The 19,041-nt window shown below is 44.5% G+C and overlaps 1 protein-coding gene across 7 annotated transcripts in view; it reads left to right on the top strand.

The window, feature by feature from the left end:
- DOCK11 (dedicator of cytokinesis 11) overlaps nucleotides 1-19,041 on the top strand; it is a 310,527-nt gene that overhangs the window by 156,229 nt on the left and 135,257 nt on the right. For 4 of the 7 annotated variants that reach the window (XM_029606693.1, XM_029606692.1, XM_029606696.1 and 1 more), the window contains 3 exons: nucleotides 9,560-9,643; nucleotides 13,998-14,109; nucleotides 18,577-18,752. In XM_029606693.1, coding sequence (XP_029462553.1) covers nucleotides 9,560-9,643; nucleotides 13,998-14,109; nucleotides 18,577-18,752 — 372 coding nt within the window. Of the gene's footprint in view, nucleotides 1-9,559; nucleotides 9,644-13,997; nucleotides 14,110-14,730; nucleotides 14,770-18,576; nucleotides 18,753-19,041 lie in introns of all 7 variants that reach the window. The other 3 variants (XM_029606694.1, XM_029606691.1, XM_029606690.1) reach the window with 1 other exon arrangement.

Here is a 19,041-nt window from a genome sequence, read left to right as displayed (position 1 = left end):
ACCGCACTACCAATTTGGTTAGCTTCCCTAATTTCCCTTAGCATTTCACTGTCCGTCTCACCATCTTGACCAGGTGGATGGTAGAATACTCCTATCACTATAGTCTTCCCCAACACACAAGGGATTTCTACCCATAAAGATTCGATTGTGCATTTAGTTTCATGCAGGATGTTTATCCTGTTGGACTCTATGCCATCCCGGACATAAAACGCCATACCTTCCTCCCGGGTGCTCCTCTCTGTCATTGCCCGGTATAGCACTGCCCCATTGGTTGTCCTCTTTCCACCATGTCTCTGAGATGCCAATTAAATCTATGTCATCATTCACTGCTATACATTCTAATTCTCCCATCTTACTTCTTAGACTTCTGGCATTAGCATGCAAACATTTCAAAGTTTGATTTTTGTTTGTATTTTCATTCTGCTTTTTAATTGATAGGGATAAGTTAGAATTTTTTAGCTCAGGTGAGTTTTTAGATACAGGCACTTGGACTACTTTTCTTATTATTGGAACCTCACTGTTGGGATGCCCTAATTCTAATGCATCATTAGTATCCTTTGAAGATACCTCCCTCTGAACCATGTGCTGCTGAGCGACTGTTGGCTTTCCCCTTTGTTCTAGTTTAAAAGCTGCTCTATCTCCTTTTTAAAGGTTATCGCCAGCAGTCTGGTTCCACCCTGGTTAAGGTGGAGCCCATCTCTTCGGAAGAGGCTCCCCCTTTCCCAAAAGGTTCCCCAGTTCCTTACAAAACTGAATCCCTCTTCCTTGCACCATCGTCTCATCCACGCATTGAGACTCCGGAGCTCTGCCTGCCTCTGGTGACCTGCGCGTGGAACAGGGAGCATTTCAGAGAATGCTACCCTGGAGGTTCTGGATTTAAGCTTTCTACCTAAGAGCCAAAATTTGGCTTCCAGAACCTCCCTCCTACATTTTCCTATGTCGTTGGTGCTCACATGTACCATGACAGCCGGCTCCTCCCCAGCACTGTCTAAAATCCTATCTAGGTGATGTGTGAGGTCTGCCACCTTCGCACCAGGTAGGCATGTTACCAGGCGATCCTCACGCCCACCAGACACCCAGCTGTGTAATTCTTAATAATCGAATCACCAACTGTGACGGCTGACCTAACCCTTCCCTCCTGGGCAGTAGGCCTTGGAGACAAATCCTTGGTGCAAAAGGACAATGCACCACCTGGAGAGCAGGTCCTTGCTACAGGATCCTTTCCTCCTGCACCAGGTTGATGCTCCCTGATCATGAGACCTTCTTCCTCCAAGGCAGCCCAAGGGCTGCCAGTCTGAAGTTGGGACTTGGCTACTATGTCCCTGAAGGTCTCATCTATATACCTCTCTGTCTGCCTCAGCTCCTCCAGGTCTGCCACTCTAGCCTCCAGAGATCGGACTCGTTCTCTGAGAGACAGGAGCTCTTTGTATCGCATGCACATGTACAATTTCTCACCGGTGGGTAAAAAATCATACATGTGACACTCGATGCAAAGACTGGGAAGCCCCCCTCTTGCTGCTGGACTGCTGCCTTCATCTCAAATTTGTTCAGTTCCTACTTAAGTTTTAGGTTGCTATGGGAGTTGGAATGTGTCTAATTAATGTCCTTTAAATGTATTAGTGAATTCACAGTGGGGCGGATTTTAAAACGAGCGCGAACAGCCTACTTTTGTTTGCGCTCCAGGCGCAAACAAAAGTACGCTGGATTTTAGTAGATACGCGCGGAGCCGCGCGTATCCACTAAAATCCTGGATCGGCGCGCGCAAGGCTATGAATTTTGTATAGCCGGCGCGCGCCGAGCCGCGCAGCCTACCCCGTTCCCTCCAAGGCCGCTCCGAAATCGGAGCGGCCTCGGAGGGAACTTTCCTTTGCCCTCCCCTCACCTTCCCCTCCCTTCCCCTACCTAACCCACCCGCCCGGCCCTGTCTAAACCCCCTCCTTACCTTTGTCGGGGGATTTACGCCTCCCGGAGGGAGGCGTAAATCCCCGCGCGCCAGCGGGCCTCCTGCGCGCCGGGCCGCGACCTGGGGGCGGGTACGGAGGGCGCGGCCACGCCCCCTGGCCGTAGCCACGCCCCCGTACCCGCCCCCAAAACGCTGCCGACACGCCCCCGAAACGCCGCGACGACCGGGCCCGCCCCCCGACACGCCCCCGACACGCCCCCCTCCGAGAACCCCGGGACTTACGCGAGTCCCGGGGCTCTGCGCGCGCTGGGAGGCCTATGTAAAATAGGCTTCCCGGCGCGCAGGGCCCTGCTCGCGTAAATCCGCCCGGTTTTGGGCGGATTTATGCGAGCAGGGCTCTGAAAATCCGCCCCTATATGTCTAGTAGTGCCTACAGGGGAATGATCAAATTCTCAATAAGGTGGGTTTTTTTTGTTTGTTTTTTTTTTGTGAAAGTGGCACCTGCCTATAAATTAAAGGATGAGCTAGGGGTGGGTGGGAGGGTTGGGAAATACAAACAGTCTAACTTCAGTTAGCCAGAGTGACTCACTACTCTCTTGATTAACAATGTTGGTACCTAATCAAACCAAATCACACTACCTTAACACCTTTCCGAGGTGAGTGCTGAACTTTTCAACCTTTTACTTAGGTATACACTGCTCCTAGCTTATTTCTAGCTGCTGGCTACTTTTTGTTTTGTTTTGTTTTTTTTTTGTAATTTATATTTTTATTGATTTTCCAATAATTATAAGAACATCATTCATAATCAGTATTTTCAAATACACAAACTTGAAATAATTCCTATCCACAATTGTATTATAATCAATCAATGGCAATTTTCTGCTTGTCATCTTAAAGAAACAGAGGTATTAAGAAAAAACTAAGGGGAGATAATCAATCGGTAATATTTTATCCAGAAATTGTACTGTACAGCCTGCTTATACTTTATTCGCTGGGTATTGGAGATATTATAGCTGATCTTCTTTGCTCAATAAAGTTTTTTAAGTGATCGGGTATGAAAAAAATAAAGGTGTCTTGTTGTTTTTTAATTATACATTTGCAAGGATATCGCAAAGTATACGAATATCCCATTGTAATAGCTTCCTGGCGAAACTCCAAGAAGCTTTTTCTTCTTAATTGTGTAAGAACTGATAAATCAGGAAAGATTTTAACCATGGAGTCGTGAAAGGAAATGGGGTATTTACTGAAATACTGTTTCATTACTTTATTCAAATCCCTTAAATTCATAAACGACACCAAAAGTAAACCCCGATCTATTGTTTGATTACTAGTACTTTCCAGGAAATTCGTGAGATCCCCTTGAAAAGGGGACTCCTCTATATTTTCACTGGGGTTCTTTTTTGGTAGAAAAAAGCAATAACTTATTTCAGGTAAATCATTTTCAAGAAAACCTAGTACCTCTTTAAGAAACCTCTGTAATGTTTCGATTGGAACCTCGCCTGCTATTCTAGGAAAATTAAGCAGACGAAGATTCAATCGCTTAGTGTTATTTTCAAACATTTCCATACGTCTCAACAAGAAATCTCTGTCTTTTCCACTGCAGCTTGGAATTCAACATTTTTTTTCCCCATCTCCTCTAAGGACTTAATTCTAACCTCTGAATTATCTAATGTATTCTGTATAACTGATATTTCTTGATCATTTTTCCTTACAAATGAGTCCATTTTCTTTTCTAGTCCCTTTAAATTAGATGTCATCAACGCCATCATATCCCATAATAGCTCCAGTGTAACCACTGTGGGGCGTATCAGGGTTTCTGGGGTATCCTCGCTGGCTATGGCTTGACTTTCTTTATCTATCTCAATCTCTTGAGTAGATTGTGCCCTTAGTTCTTTAATCAAGCTCAGACTAGTACTTTCCCCAGCTGAAACTCCTGCACCACTTTTACATAGTGCCAGAGATCCGCTGGCATTGGGCTGCTCTTGCGAGCCTCCCCGAGTCCCCTCTACATCTCTCCACTCTGGTGGTAGTCCAAGATTAGGGCTCAACGGTGGGAGGAGCCGAATCGGGACGCCTTTAAGTTCGGCGTTCTTAGGCGCGCCACTGCCGCCGGCGCGCTGCCAAAGCCGCGCGCGGCTTTGATCGGCTTCGATCGGATGAGAGAGGATGTGAAGGGGTCTCCATTGATCATGGAATACAGCTACCACAGAGGTAAAATAATTGTACTGTTTGGCATAAGCGGACTGCCTGCTGGTGTATAATTTTTCTTGTATTATGCCACCAAAACGGAAGGGTAAAGTGAGGGTGTTTCCCTCCCTTCCTCCTCCTATATTAACACAGCAGGAAATTGTGCGATTTATGTCTCTGCCTGCACAAAAACCAACAGCCAAAGACTCTGCTGATTCAGGCAAATTGGGAGGTCGGCCTGAATCCTTTGTTTTGTTTTTTTAATATACAAACACTCTAACTTCTGCTTATTAGCTGCCTTACTGACTGACTATTTAAAAATACAAACAGTCTAACTTCAGTTTATTCCCTGCCTTACTGACTATTAAAAGTACAAACACACACAAACACACTAATATTCCCAAATAGTTATCTTTGTCCCAATACTTTTAAAAAAGAAAATTTCCCAAGCAAAAACTTACTGATTCCTTTCAGCCACCAGCAAGGTGATTCTCTCCTCTCAGTGCTCCCACTTGATTGTGTATTGTGTATTATTGGTCAGGTGGGAGATCTGAATTAAGGGATGTGAATCGTATTTCTGACTATTGAAAATATCGTACAATATTTTCAAAGTTGTCAGAAATTGGGGGCTCCCCGAAACAGATAGGAAAACCCCACAAAATTGTTCCTGGGGTTCTCTTATCGTTTTGGCGGAGGGCGGGAAAAATGGCACACAAAAACAACCCCTAAACCCACCCCGACCCTTTAAAACAGCTCCCTTAGCTTCCCCCACCCTCCTGCCCCCCCCCAAAACCTTTTGAAATTACCTGATGGTCCAGTGGGGGTCCCGGGAGCGATCTCCCGCTCTCGGGCCGTCGGCTGCCACTAATAAAAATGGCGCCGAAGGCCCTTTGCCCTTACCATGTGACAGGGTATCCGTGCCATTGGCCGGCCCCTGTCACATGGTAGGAGTAATGGACGGCCGGCGCCATCTTTAAAAATTTTTATATATGCGCACATCTTAACTGCAAGAGTTATAAAATGCTATTGTAAATCTGCACTGTGGTTGTTTGAAAGTTATCCTCCCTGTGAGTACCTAAAGAAGCAAGTGTTAATGGCAAAGCAGGATTTGAACTCAGGTTTCCTACCTTCTAGCCTGTGACTGTAACCCTTAGGCCACAGACTGCCATGTGAAATGGATTCTAAACATTCTGTGTTTTTTTGCTGAGGCTTAGATCAAGGGTGCACAAATGGGGGAGTGCGCCCCCTGAGGGGCTGCAAATGAGTTTCCAGGAGGTCGCCAGCAGCCGGGACGAAAAGACAAGAGTGCCTGCCTCTACTGCCTGGGGCCTAGAGGAATGTCGTATCACGGGGGAAGATGCAGTGCCATTGGTGGCTGAAAACAGAGAGAGAGGCCGTGCAGCCACCAGTGGACCTCATCCCACCAGTGACTGAGCAGAGGAAAAACTTCCCATCTGTGTGCAGGCCCGTGGTATTAGAACTCACGAGAATAGCACTTTCTCTTTGCTGATCTCGCAATGCATGAGATCAGCACGGAGGAAATGCTATCCCAGCCAATTTTTTATATTGCGGGGCTGCACAGAGGAGGAGGCAGTAGAACAGACCTCAGTGCCAGAAGCAGTGATGAGCAATCGGCTCCTCCCCAACAGCCATGCAACGGCAGTGACAGTGGCAGCAGGAATGAGAGAGGTTCAGAGGCTGTCAGCAAAACAAAGAGAAGGGGGCTGCCTTCAGTGTGTGCATGTGTGAGAGAATGGGTGTCTGCCTGGGGGGGGGGTCTGTGTGTGTGTGTGTGTGTGTGTGTGTGTTTGTGTGTATGTGTGAGAGAGAGAAAGAAAATGAATGCCTGCCTTGGTGCCTGTATGTGTGTGAGAATGGGTGCCTGCCCGAGAGACTGTCTGTATGTGTGTGAGTGAGAGAATGGGTGTCTGCCTGGGGGTTTGTGTCTGTGTGTGCTAAATTGGTTGTCCCCAAGAATTCTACAGGACTTTCTCTGGATTACCATGGCAAAACTGCTGTACAAAGATCATAAGAGGGCTAAGGATGTGACTTTTAGCCTTCTGAAGAGCCACTTCATCACAGGATTGAACCACAAACAGCTATGTTGGCTTTTTTTTTTCTTTCTTATTACGGCATTAAAAATGTAAATATTAGCTCTCCTGAATTCAGAGCTCTTAAAATTTCTGTGGTCTACGAATCCTGAAGTGGAGCACGAGTCGTCACACTGCTGTAGCAGGTTTTACCTCCGCAATGAAAACAGCCCCAAGACAAAGGTCTTGGCATAACAGATTTAAAAGGTTCAAGGTCTTGAACAACAAACAGAGCTCACTGACATGGAAGGCTGAAGCCCATCTCCAGGACTACAATAAGAAAAAGATGGAGAAGGGTGGAGCCAAGATGGCGAGCTGAGCGGATGCACAGTGCTATCTGCTCTGGCGTTTCTGCTGATTTTATTTCCTCAGTATTGAATCAAAATGCCTCTGAAGCGAAAAGGAAGAGTTAGGATATACCCCTCAACTCCTACTCTTCCAGCAGGGCAGAAGACGATCCCGCAGTGCGCCGCTGTACCTGCGAAACCGGAGGCGAGAGGCCCGGCTCTGTGGAAGCATGGAGGAGTAGTGTGGCCAGACCTCAGAGGAGGTATCTCTTAGCCCGTTGGATGAGCGCCCACCTCCGGCAGTACGGGAGACCTTGACGCCACGCTCGGGCTGGAGCCCCCGAAGAGGGAGCCTTAGCCTTGCAGGAAGAGGGAGCTGCGTCGGTGAATGTGCCTGTACTGAGCCCCCCCCCCCCGAAGAGCGAGGGGAGCGTCTCTGGGATCTAGACCTGGAAGGGGAGGAAGTTCAGGCGACTGGGGGAGGTGAGAGGCCTGTAATTGATCCCCTTCCCACACCCGGAGAGAATCTGATATTTCAGAAACCTGAGGTGGTAACCTTGCACTCACTCTGGAACCTTACATCTTCTATGGCAAAAACTTTTGTGGACTGCTCCTTGAAGATTAATTCTTTATCCCATCAGATCGATTTGATGAGTAAGAACAGTGACTTATATAGGAAGAAAGCTTCAGAACAATTTAAAAACATGGAAAGTGATTTACAACAAGTAAAAACTGTGCAAGCTACCATCATTCAAGATTGTGGGGCTATAAATAGAAAAATAGAAAACATTGAAAATGCATTGAGGCATCTGAACTTGCGGGTTCCAAACTTTCCCAGGGTCATTGGAGAAATTCCTCGTGTTATCATTAAGCGTTATTTCCTTGAAGTTTTAGAATACATACCAGATCAGGCTCCACCCCTGGATAAAGTCTATTTTCTGCTTACTCGGAACAAGCTACAAACGCAAGTTGCCCCCAATGATCTAGATAACTTGACTGATTTTCTTGAGTCATGGAGTTATGAAATTGCAGAAAGTTCCACCTTGTTGATTTCTTTTTTTAATGAAAAAGACCTGGGTGATGTCATGAGGACCTGTAGAATTCTTGGGCACAACCAATTTAGCACACACAGACACAAACCCCCAGGCAGACACCCATTCTCTCACTCACACACAAACACAGACAGTCTCTCAGGCAGGCACCCATTCCCACACACATACATGCACCCAGGCAGGCACTCATTTTCTCTCTCACACACATACACACACACACACACACACACACACACACACACAAAAACTGTACTCCTCATCCTCTCCAACAAACGTCCCCTACCCTCAATTCCCCTCGCCTATTCCGCTACGACATTCCCCGCTCACACCCGTAATCTGGGTGTCCTCATTGACAATTAACTCTCTTTCAAACCCTTCATCAAATCTATCCTAAGTGACTGCTATTTCAAACTACAAACTATAAAAAAACTCAGATCTCTTCTTTACTTTACTGACTTTTGCACTGTACTACAATCTATTATATTCTCCAAAATTGACTACTGTAACGCTCTCTTCCTTGGCCTCCCTGCCACATACACCAAACCTCTTCAGCTCCTACAGAATGCCTCAGCACGCATCCTTACTAATTCTAAAAAATGTGACCACATTACACCAACTCTTATCGATCTCCACTGGCTACCTATACAATCTCGAATCCTTTTCAAAGCTCTCTCCCTCATCCACAAAAGTATCACAAATGAAAACTCTGGCTGGATCAACCCTCCCCTACTTCCACACACCTCCACCCGTCCAACCCGTGCTGCACTCCATGGAACTCTCCGTACCCCCTCCATCAAATCCACTAAACTCAGCTCCACAATGAACAGAGCCTTCTCCCTAGCTGGTCCCACCCTATGGAATTCCATGCCCCCCGACCTACGCACTGAAACCTATACAGCTAAATTCAAGAAAAAACTAAAAACCTGGTTGTTCGTACAGGCCTATCCTTCCAACGTGAACCGCCCTCCTGAAACCACCTAACCATATTTAGTACAACTCCTTGATCAACCTGTACATATTGCTGCTACATCCTTTTAGTAGCAACACTATCCTTTTCTTCCTCTCCCCCTCTTTGCCCCCCCCCCACTCTCTGATTTTAACGCTTTTACTACCTAACGCTTGTCAAATACTTTGTAAACTTCCGTCTCTGTTTTACCAGTTACCGAATCGCACATCTTGTACTATTTGCCTCCTTGCCTTCCTAGTTTTCCTATCTGTATTTCGACAATTTGTCTCCGACCATTGTAAATATTATTAATCTGTTTATTTAGAAGTTTGCTGTTCCTTAGTTCACAGTTACCGTTCCATGTAAAGTCATTGCCTAAAAGTTTTTAAGTTATCTGTAAACAGATACAATGTGCAAACGGTTGTCGGTATATAAAAGTTTCTAAATAAATAAATATTTTAAGAAATCCAATGTTTTGTTTATGGGGTCTAAAATTTGGATCTTTCCTGATTTAACTAAGTCAACACAATTGAAAAGGAAAGTTTTCCTGGCGTTACGCCAGGAAACATTGACCTTGGGAGCCTCTTTTTTCTTGAGGTTTCCCTGCAAATGTGTCATTAAATATAACAGAGATAGCTATGTTTTCTTCCAACCAGACTCAAGATCATTTCACCTTCAGTTGAAGTGGACAAGCCCTGTGGGAGACTGGCAGCACAATGCCCTGATGACCATTCTCAAAGGAGACGGTCGCTTTTCAGTAAAGAACTATTTTCCCTGTAATTTGGGGACTTTGGTACACCCAGAGCAGTCTGTTCCGCCTCGGTGGGGTGCCAGAGTGCTTGCAGAGGAGCACCCAGAACAAAACGCTCAAGTTACAGAAACAGACTACTTTCCAACGTGACTTGCGCTAGTAAGATTGAGCTACGCAACAAAGTTGGTAAGCGGGGTTTTCTTCTTCATATGGTAATAGCGTCCACCAAGAGCAAGATAAATCAGGTGTGCTGTAGCTTGGAATCATGTGGGAAAACCAGCAGCTTGCCTCATTTCATGTCTCTGATTTCTTATTAATATTCTGTATATTCCAACTTCCACAGCGTTGCTTGACCCTTATGGACAGAGGATTTATCTTTAATCTGATAAATGACTACATGTCTGCATTCAGTCCCAAAGACCCCAAGGTAAGATCCAAATATGGAAAAAGAAAACAATAATCCGAAGTGGACCGATCCACAGAACATCAGATATTTTGTTATGCAGTGTAAGTGAATGTGCTGTGTCCATGTTTCCTAGGGAGCACAATCATATGTGTTTTCTTGATAAAGATGTTAATATACTGAAATTTAGCACTCCAGCTTTCATTCCCACCACTTGCTTAACAAAATATTGCAAGAAGAGTTGAGTGATGGTCACTGGTATGTAGGTAATAATAAAACGTCCATCTCCCTGACGTGCCATAACAGCAGATCATGAAGTGACCATCAAAGGCTGTGACAGAAGAGATGAAATGGGTTGCAAAGGAACATTTCCCTTACCACATCTAGCACATCTCCGCCCAGGCTCATACAAAATGGAAAACCTTGAGGCCTTTAAGTTCATGGCACCTGAAGTAGATGTAAGAGTCAACAAAGGTGATACCTTTTTACTGGACTAACTCAACACAACTGTGACTAGCTTTCAAGAGTTATCCTCCCTTCCTCAGGCTACCTGAGACAGAGTATAGGGGTTAATGTCCTGCCTATCTATCCCCTTCGGGCACAAGCTCATGTTACAACCGCTGGCAAATCAGGATTAACAATAATATAATAATAAGAGAATATAATATAATAATAAGAGAAATCTTCATCTAAACGTCAGTCCCCATAAAGTTGTGCACTCATTTGTACCAAACAAAAATGTAACTCAGTCAATGAAATTCGCTGCTGTTTTTAACTATTGGCTTTCCTAGCTTTTTGTGATAGACTATAGGATATTTGTATAGTTAACTTTTAGGCTATACAGGCAAAGGAAATTAGAAAAGGCAGCAGGATTGATGTAGCTTTATCACCTAATTAACACTCAGGCCGATACAATAAGGTGCGGTAAAAAGAGGTGCATTAGTGCCGGGCGCACCCACATTTGCCACACGCACAGTCTGGATCACATACCGCTCGATACTGTATTTAAATGGCATGCAAATGCAAGCCACGTCCAATGTGCGTCCAATGCATGTCCATGAAGCGCAATCCATTTTACTGTATAGGCCCTATACAGCGCCTATACAGTATCCTGGGTGCGCTGGTACCTGTCATTTCAAATGTCATTTCAAATGACAGGTACCAGGAAGTGGATCCCAACTTTAAGCAAAAGAATACCTAAAAACCTAAAATCCAACGCACCGGGAAAGCCACTCTTCAGATCGCGACTAATCCCATCCCCCAGCCCCCGCTCAACTGCCCTGGCCGCGTCCATGGGTGCCGGTCTCCGGGGCAGCCCTAGTCCTCTCTCCCATCCTCCCGGGGGCAGCCGGCGGCAAGAGCGAGAGCAGCCCGGGGCGGATCACAAGTCGGCTTCCAGCAGCCCTCGCCGGCGATGGTGAATGGGCGCACACCGTGACCTCTGACGTCCAGCCGAGCGCTCAGGTCACGGTGTGCGTTCATGCACCCTCGCTGGCGGGGGCTGCTAGAAGCCGCCTCGCGATCCGCCCCGGGCTGCTCTCGCTCTCACCGCCGGCTGCCCCCGGGAGGATGGGAGAGAGGACTGGGGCTGCCCCGGAGACCGGCACCCATGGACGCGGCCAGGGCAGGTGAGCGGGGGCTGGGGGATGGGATTAGTCGCGATCTGAAGAGTGGCTTTCCCGGTGCGTTGGATTTTAGGTTGGGCAGGCAAAAGTTTAGGTTATGCTTGGAAACAACAGGTCCTTCCTTCCTGCTCTGGAGCTGTCAGCACGCCCGCACGGGAGACCGGCACCATGGACGCGACCAGGGCAGGTGAGCGGGGGCTGGGGGAAAGTTTGCCCGATCCTGGCTCTTGTCCCGGGGGGTGAGGGGGTCGTTTGCCCGTGAAATTTCGTCTCTCTGACCTGACGCTCCACACTAACGCAGGGGTAAGGGTAGGCGGTAAGTTAGCAGGTTAAACACGTGACAAAACTGCAGGTTAAAAAAGCGATAATCGGGGCGCACGTTACTGTATGGGAGGGAATAGCTAATCCGATCGTTTACATCTCATATACATGCCGTGGGCGGAAAGGGTTTCCCGTTGATTTAAAGAAGCGGTAAGGATGGGTTAAAAGGGATAGTGAATCGCGGGTTGGATTAACGCGGCCAAATTGTGAGTAGAAAGCGGGTTAGAAGCAGGGTAACCGCGGCCGCACTTTACTGTATCGGCCTGACTGTCAGCAACCTACAAAAACAGTTGGATGAGTAATTGTCACAAGTAACTTCCTGTGGGTTGCCATTCAGCTGTACCATGCATTTAAACGTGCATTGATACCTTGCTGTGAATACACAGATAAAGTATGTGCTGTAGAGGTATGATGAAGGGAGAATAGCTTTTGTTCACTGGCCACAAATGGTACTGAGTTAGTCCAGTATAAAGGTGTCATCTATAGCCTGTTTATTTCTACATTTTCAAGTGGAATAGCATGGCAACCACAATACTTATGCCATGTGATGAAATCTGTTTCACATCTAATAATGAGCTAGGCATGCAGCGGTGCTAGTGAAGATCAGGTATAGCAGCTAGAGAGGGAAATGGCGGGAAAGCCAGTGGCAGCTACTGATAGGACTGCAGCAGCAGCAGCTCTCGGAACAGAGGAAAGCAGCAGGGACCATTAAGAGCTAGGTCATTGTGTACGTAAGTGGTGTGAGTGCAAGCCTTGGGGGACTTCATTGCACCTTTTTTTGTTTTACAATGGCATTTAAAGCATATGTCAACCCAGCCAGCGTTCAGAAAGTGGGCCCGTGTAGCCCAGAACGGAACCGAGGAAACTGTACACTAACACGCACCTCGAAATGAAGTGACATATTTTATGATAATAAGGGATTATTGGACGTCCCTCACATGCGTCATGCATGGCTTGGCGAGACCAGCGACAGGGCTTTCTCGATTGCTGGTCCCCCACTTTGGAACTCCTTCCAAAAACCATATCCGCTTTTCCCTTGTACTAACAATTCCGAAGACAGCTGAAATTCTATAAATTCTTCTCAAAAGCTCATGCGGGTATATGATTGGGCATATCCCTACCTCCAACAGCATTGGTTCACCACTACTGAATATTTTTTACCACCAGCTATAACATCTCTTTTTGTCAATTTGTCAATGTAATTGTTTTTATTGTGTCTGAATGATGTATATTTTATTTTATCTGCCGTGAACATAAGATACGTGCAGACTGCAATTTTTTTAAAAAACAAATTAATAAATACATGAACTGGTCGTGTGAGTCAAGCTTCTGCTTCCAGACTTTGGGGCCGAATCAATAAGACACGTTCTGAAACGGGCGCTCTATTGAGCACCTGTTTTCCTAACGCGTGCGAGGCCACCTCTCCTGGGTGCCCGATGCAATATTAAAATGAGCTGCTGTGTTAAAAAAAAAAAGACGTGCAAGGGAAACCTTGTGCGTCCCTAGCGCTCAAATGCATCGGGCACCCAGGAGAAGTGGCTACAATTGCATCAGTGCTGTGTGTGGACTGTCTGTCAATTCACCTCTCCTGCTCCTTTGGACCATGTGCCTTGGGAACCAGTGTGGCTCACTGTGCTGCTCCCAATAAAACGTAATTGACGCGTGGTTTCATATTTTTTTTTATTTTTGGAGCCCTCTTCCCTACACTTGCTCTAATCCTTCTCGTTTCCTTTCGGTTTAGCAATAACCTTTGGAAAAGTTTGGTTGCCCGATATAGAAGAGCAGTTGTTGCCATAAGCCCTTGGCTTGCGGAATGACTTAGCGCCAGCTCCAGGTCTGGAGTTAAGTTTTTCCACATTCACAACGGTGCGCTGGGCACTGGGGGAGTTTCTGCAGCAGGGTGTAATAGCTAATAGCCTCATCTACATGGAATTTACATGCGATGAGTGCTGTTGGCTAAGGAGTCATTTATTTTATTTATTATTTTTTTTTATATACCGACATTCATCTCAATTGAGATATCACACCGGTTTACATTCAGGTACTGTAGGTATTTCTCTATCCCCAGAGGGCTTACAATCTAAGTTTTTGTACCTGAGGCAATGTAGGGTAAAGTGACTTGCCCAAGGTCACAAGGAGTGACAGCGGGACTTGAACCTTGGTCTCCTGGTTCATAGTCCACTGCTCTAACCACTAGGCTATTCCTCCTCCCTCGCGTTTTGGATGCGCTAATCTCCTTATTGCTTCGAGAGCTGGTCTAGCATATCCAAAACGCGAATCCAACTGCGTTAACCTGTGTGCTAGGCTGGGCGCACTTTATTGCATCGGCTCCACAGAGTTCCCTCCCCTGTTACCATTCTTAACTCTTTAAGCCATTTTATGTAATAACACTGAATACCCATTAACCATATTTTAAATTCTTTTTCCCACAGGTACTTACAGAATACAAACTTGAATTTCTGCAAACAGTTTGCAATCACGAGCATTACATCCCTTTGAATTTACCAATGCAATTTGCAAAACCCAAACTCCAGCGAGTTCAAGGTAGAGTGTGCCTAATTCTGCTTTCTGTTCTCTTGAGCTGTTTTAAGTTTTAAGAGTGTTTTTGTAGTGAAGCAGGCACGCTGATTAACTTCCCCACGTTTGTCTGTCCACGTGCATTAGGCGCAGGCTTGCGTGAAGCCCCTCCTTTGTGCTACACAGCCAGGGAGCCCTTTTCCTGCATGTTTTGTTTTTTTTTTTGGGTCATTTTGTGTAGATTCCATTAATACCAAATACTGAGAGGAAGAGATGTGACAAGGAAATACAGCTTATCAAAGATGGCCTTGCGGTTCCAGGCATTCCACCTGCTCTTTCTCTTGCACTTATTTAAATAATTCTCCATTTTTTACTGCTGGTATAAATGAAAATGTGTTATGTGTTTAGCCTGTTTACCCTGATAAGATGCGGAGCTGCATACCACATGTCATTAAGAATGTATAGTTCAATGTCTGAGGTACATGGGAAAACAGGAGCTGATTAGAGAATAACAGTAATACACTAACTGTATGCCACAAATGCAGAACAGAGATCTGTCCCCGTATTTCAAGTTTATTGCATGCTTTATTAACTCTTATTTTTACATTATGTTTTATTTCTACCTTTTCTTTTTTACATATTAACTAGATTTTTTTTCATATGCTGTGGAACGGTTCACTTCATTAGGTAGGTTGGATTGGGATGATCTGACTGTTTTGCACAAAATTGAAGCTGGCATTAGCATAGATTAATTAGTTTGCAGTGTACTAATTAAAATAATAATGCTGCGTCTTGCCATATAATTTTTTTTTAACTAACAGTAAATCATAAACAGAATGCAGTTGTTCAGCTTACTGATTTGAAAGTATATTTTCTGTAAATAATTTGTGGAGATGTGAATGACATGAATACGTTAAAGCAAAATCCATCAGATTTCTCCTTTTTTCTCTTTGGTTTGCATTTCGTTTCTGAGAAGTGTTTAGAAACGTTTCCTGCTTAGTAACAACATAAAAACTTCTTTAGAAGAAGGTTTGTGAACTAAGCTGGCAAGTATGTATGGAAATCCCATGAGTTCCCACTGTGGATCTCCAGACGCCCCCCCCCCCTCCCCCCCCAAAAAAAATAGATGGATATTTCCTGCCATTTCCTTGGGCAAATCTGCAGATTGTTTTTTAACCAAACCAGGTTGAAACCTGCCTGAGCAAAATTTTGCTTCTGACTCACACATCTTCTCACTACCTCTACCACTATGTTTCTCCGTAACTTGGGGTGCTACTGTGCTGATCCTTATAAAACTCACAGGGTAGCATCACATTAATACAAGCAAAGTATGAAGATGGCGTGATCTTAGAGAAGGTGATTTTTAATACTAGAGGACATACATAAAAGGAATACCTTGTATTCTAAAGAGAGAGGGGTTTTTTAATTTTTAAAGTAAGTATAAGAAAATATGTAGAAAAAAAAAGAAAGGAAACTTAGAATAAGACCCAAAGGTAAAACGACAGGATACATTAAAGAGAACTAGATGATTTGAGAAATTAAGTGGTGCTACTGCTTTAACCTAATCAAAGCTGTGCTTTTTCACTAACACTGTAATACAGACCAACATTGTTACTATAAAGTGTGCAGGACAGAGAGCTGTCTGATTGGCTGAGGGTGCTTCCTTGTCAGACCTCCCTCCATCCAAATGATCAGCATTCCATCAGAGATCTTCTAGCAGCGATCTGGGAGAACACATTTCCAGAGAAAATACAATTTAAGAAAACCCTTCTATCATTTTTACTTATTTTCTTCTTGACAGATTGGGAGGTGGGGGGGGGGGGGTCATCTAAGATGCTACTGGAAGCTTCTGGGTCTTGGTTTTTGGGACAACAAGGTCACAAGATCTTCAGTGCCTTCCCAGAAGCAATTTTAGATTTCTGCAGAGCTGAGGTTTGGAGCTTTCAGATGCTTTATATAATTGTAGGACAAACAAGTCCAGCGAATGTCCTTAGCAAAAGTAAAACCGCACAGACATCGCTGTCAAGGATCCTTCAAGTTCAGATACTTGTTTTTTCCTACCTCTATTAATGAATGGATTTGCAGTATATAATTTCATTTTAAAGCATTGTTACCAGCATTTTCATAAATTCTTGGAATGGATTCTCACGGTTTCTTTCAAAATGAATTACCCATTTTTTTTTTCACCATCAGTGTTTATAGGAACATTAAAAAACATATTAACCAGAAACCTTTTGTAAGTGCTAAAACATAGAAGACTGTGTGAGTATTAGAGTCATGCACATGTATAGTGAATTTCGAAGTCACTTACCACGTGGCCTGGTGCCCCAATACACACCCAAAAGAGGCTGTATATCTTTGCAATCAATATCCACGACTTTTGGAATTCCCACTGTGCCTTATGCGCAAGACAGAGTATTCCATTTGATTGGTTGGCCCATGGGGAGTAAAGCACCATAGAGCTGATCTGACGTAGCCAGACTTAACTTATCTGGCTAAGTACGCATTCACTGTGGATATTCAGCGGCATAGCTGTGCCTCTAAATATCCTTGTAACTTAGCCGGATCAGTGTTAATTCAGCCACTTTACTTAGCCGGCCAGGGTTTGAATATCTACCCCACAATTTTCCATCTGAGACAAAAGGGTCCATTGAGATACATTGCTAATTAACAAAAGATTCAGAAAATCATGACATAGTTTTGAATGAAAAGGTCAGCCTGTCTTATTAGTCCTAAAATTGAAAATGGTGAATACTATATTGCCTGTAGCGCTAAACGTACACGATGTTATGAAGTAAAAAATGTTCCTTAGGCTGCAGGCTGCAACACTGTTATTCTGATCTTACACAGAGTCAAGCTTACTTTGCCAACTGCTCATCTGCTGCATAATCAGGGGATGTTTTATGACTCCTGCTGCATAGCAGTTTGAGCCAATCCAGCTTTTACTTTGGGTAAATTTTCAACGAGTTGCATGTGTAAAAATGAGCAAATGCTCACATAAGCAGCATCTGCCTGCCCGCCCGCATGCTGTTTTATAAACATCAAAGATATTTGCGGATTTTTGCTTTCGGGCGCACATAGAAAGGGGGTGACCTCGGGGCATTGTGGGGCAGGGCCACATTTCTGCACATAAATTGCTGTTTTAAAAGACAATAACTGTCTTGCATAAGTAATATTAAACGCGGGTGGGATGTGTGGGTGAACTTTGGGGAGTTTAGGCTAGAAAATCAGGATGGACTCTGTAAACTAGAGAAGGACTGTGTGAACTGGTGGCGCAATTGGTAAAATTGGTAATTTCAATAAAAATAATCCGACTTCCACTCATAAATCTCAGTTTACGTGAGTGTCCTACTTTATTTTCGTGCATAAAATATACGTGCATATGTTAAAATAGGTAGAAAAATACATGCGTTCAATGCATTGAAATACTCGCTTTCAGTTTATTGAATGTGTTCGTGAGTAACCGTGCGTAGATGCCTATGTTGCAGGGTAAAGATACACATATTTTATAATACGTGCACATCTGATACACACGGGTTATAAAATACTGTCACACCACAGTGGTTTGAAAGTTATCATCCCTGAGTTTAATTACATTCATAGTAGAAGCCGGAAGGGCTGGGAGTTGTAAATTATCGTCTGCAAAATGCTCTTAAAATGTTTGAGTAACTAATTGAGGGGAAAATATGCATTCATAAAATAAAAACCCATGCTCAGAATTGGCACAGAGGTTGAACGGAATGTGACGTGCAGGATATCCCTTTGTTTGCTTCTCTACATTAGTGTAGATGTGATATTTTGGAGAGAGAATGTGATTCTGAAGCCGCAAGTGCTTACTGTTCACATATGAAAATTGTTGAAATGGTGAGGAAAGCAACGTGTTAAGCTAAATGTGTAACTTTTCTCTCCATTCCAAAGTTGGCTGGACTAATTCTTAACATTTTAAAGCCTGTCTAAATATTAGTAAAAGTCACTATTTTGGCCATGGCATAATTAGAACTGGAAGCGTAGCATATAATAAGAGTATAAGTGAAATGTTCTTCCCTGAACTTCAAAGCAGTATAGACCAAGCATATCTGATGAGGACTAGGGTAAACTGCCATTCCATAGAGTAGATGGCCTAAAACTCTGCCATCTTATGTCACTATCAGGCAGGAACATATTTGAGCCAGAAATTCACCATCTTGGATAATGAATGTAAAACCTTACCCCTCCATAGTCTGATCATACCCAATGCCTTCTTCTTCCTTACTCCCCCCCCCCCCCCCCCCCCCCCCCATTTCCTATTCATTTGAATCCAATCGCAGCTTGGGAGCGAATAACCCCCGCCCGAAGGCAAATACCCAGATACCCGGAGTTGGGTTTTTATGATTTTGATCCAACCTGGCAACTTTTTGCTTTATTTGGAGGGTGGAGAGGGTTGGGCCCTTCTTGGAGGAGGGGGTGGTGATGGGTTAAAAATATCGCTTATCTTCATTTTTCTGTTTAATGCAGACAGTCTTGAATACAGTTTGTCTGATGAATATTGCAAGAATCACTTTTTAGCGGGGCTGCTGCTAAGGGAGGCGGCCATTGCTTTTCACGATAATTTTGACATCAGATGCACCACCATCATCACGTTAAAGAATCTGTTAATAAAGCACGCCTTTGACAGCAGATACCAGCACAAGGTAAGGCAAGATTCATTGACTGAATGCAATATTTTAGAGGTGTGTGAAACCTTCCCAAGTATCTACTGCACAAGAAATGTAACATCTAGAGGTCAAGATTCAGCAGCATGGCAAATGGACAATTTATGCAGCTACGTTTAGCCGGATAAATTGTCAAGGATATTCAGCAGAGCACTGCCAATGAGGCACTCCACTGAATATAGCCGGATACGGACCTAGCGAGCAGGATAAACTTATCCAGCTCACTTTAGGACTGCTCACTTGCACTGCTATTCTTAGCCAGATAAAT

Source organism: Rhinatrema bivittatum, chromosome 6, assembly GCF_901001135.1.
Source record: "Rhinatrema bivittatum chromosome 6, aRhiBiv1.1, whole genome shotgun sequence".
Classification (NCBI taxonomy): Eukaryota; Metazoa; Chordata; class Amphibia; order Gymnophiona; family Rhinatrematidae; genus Rhinatrema; species Rhinatrema bivittatum.
This window is presented reverse-complemented; position numbering and strand designations above follow the sequence as displayed.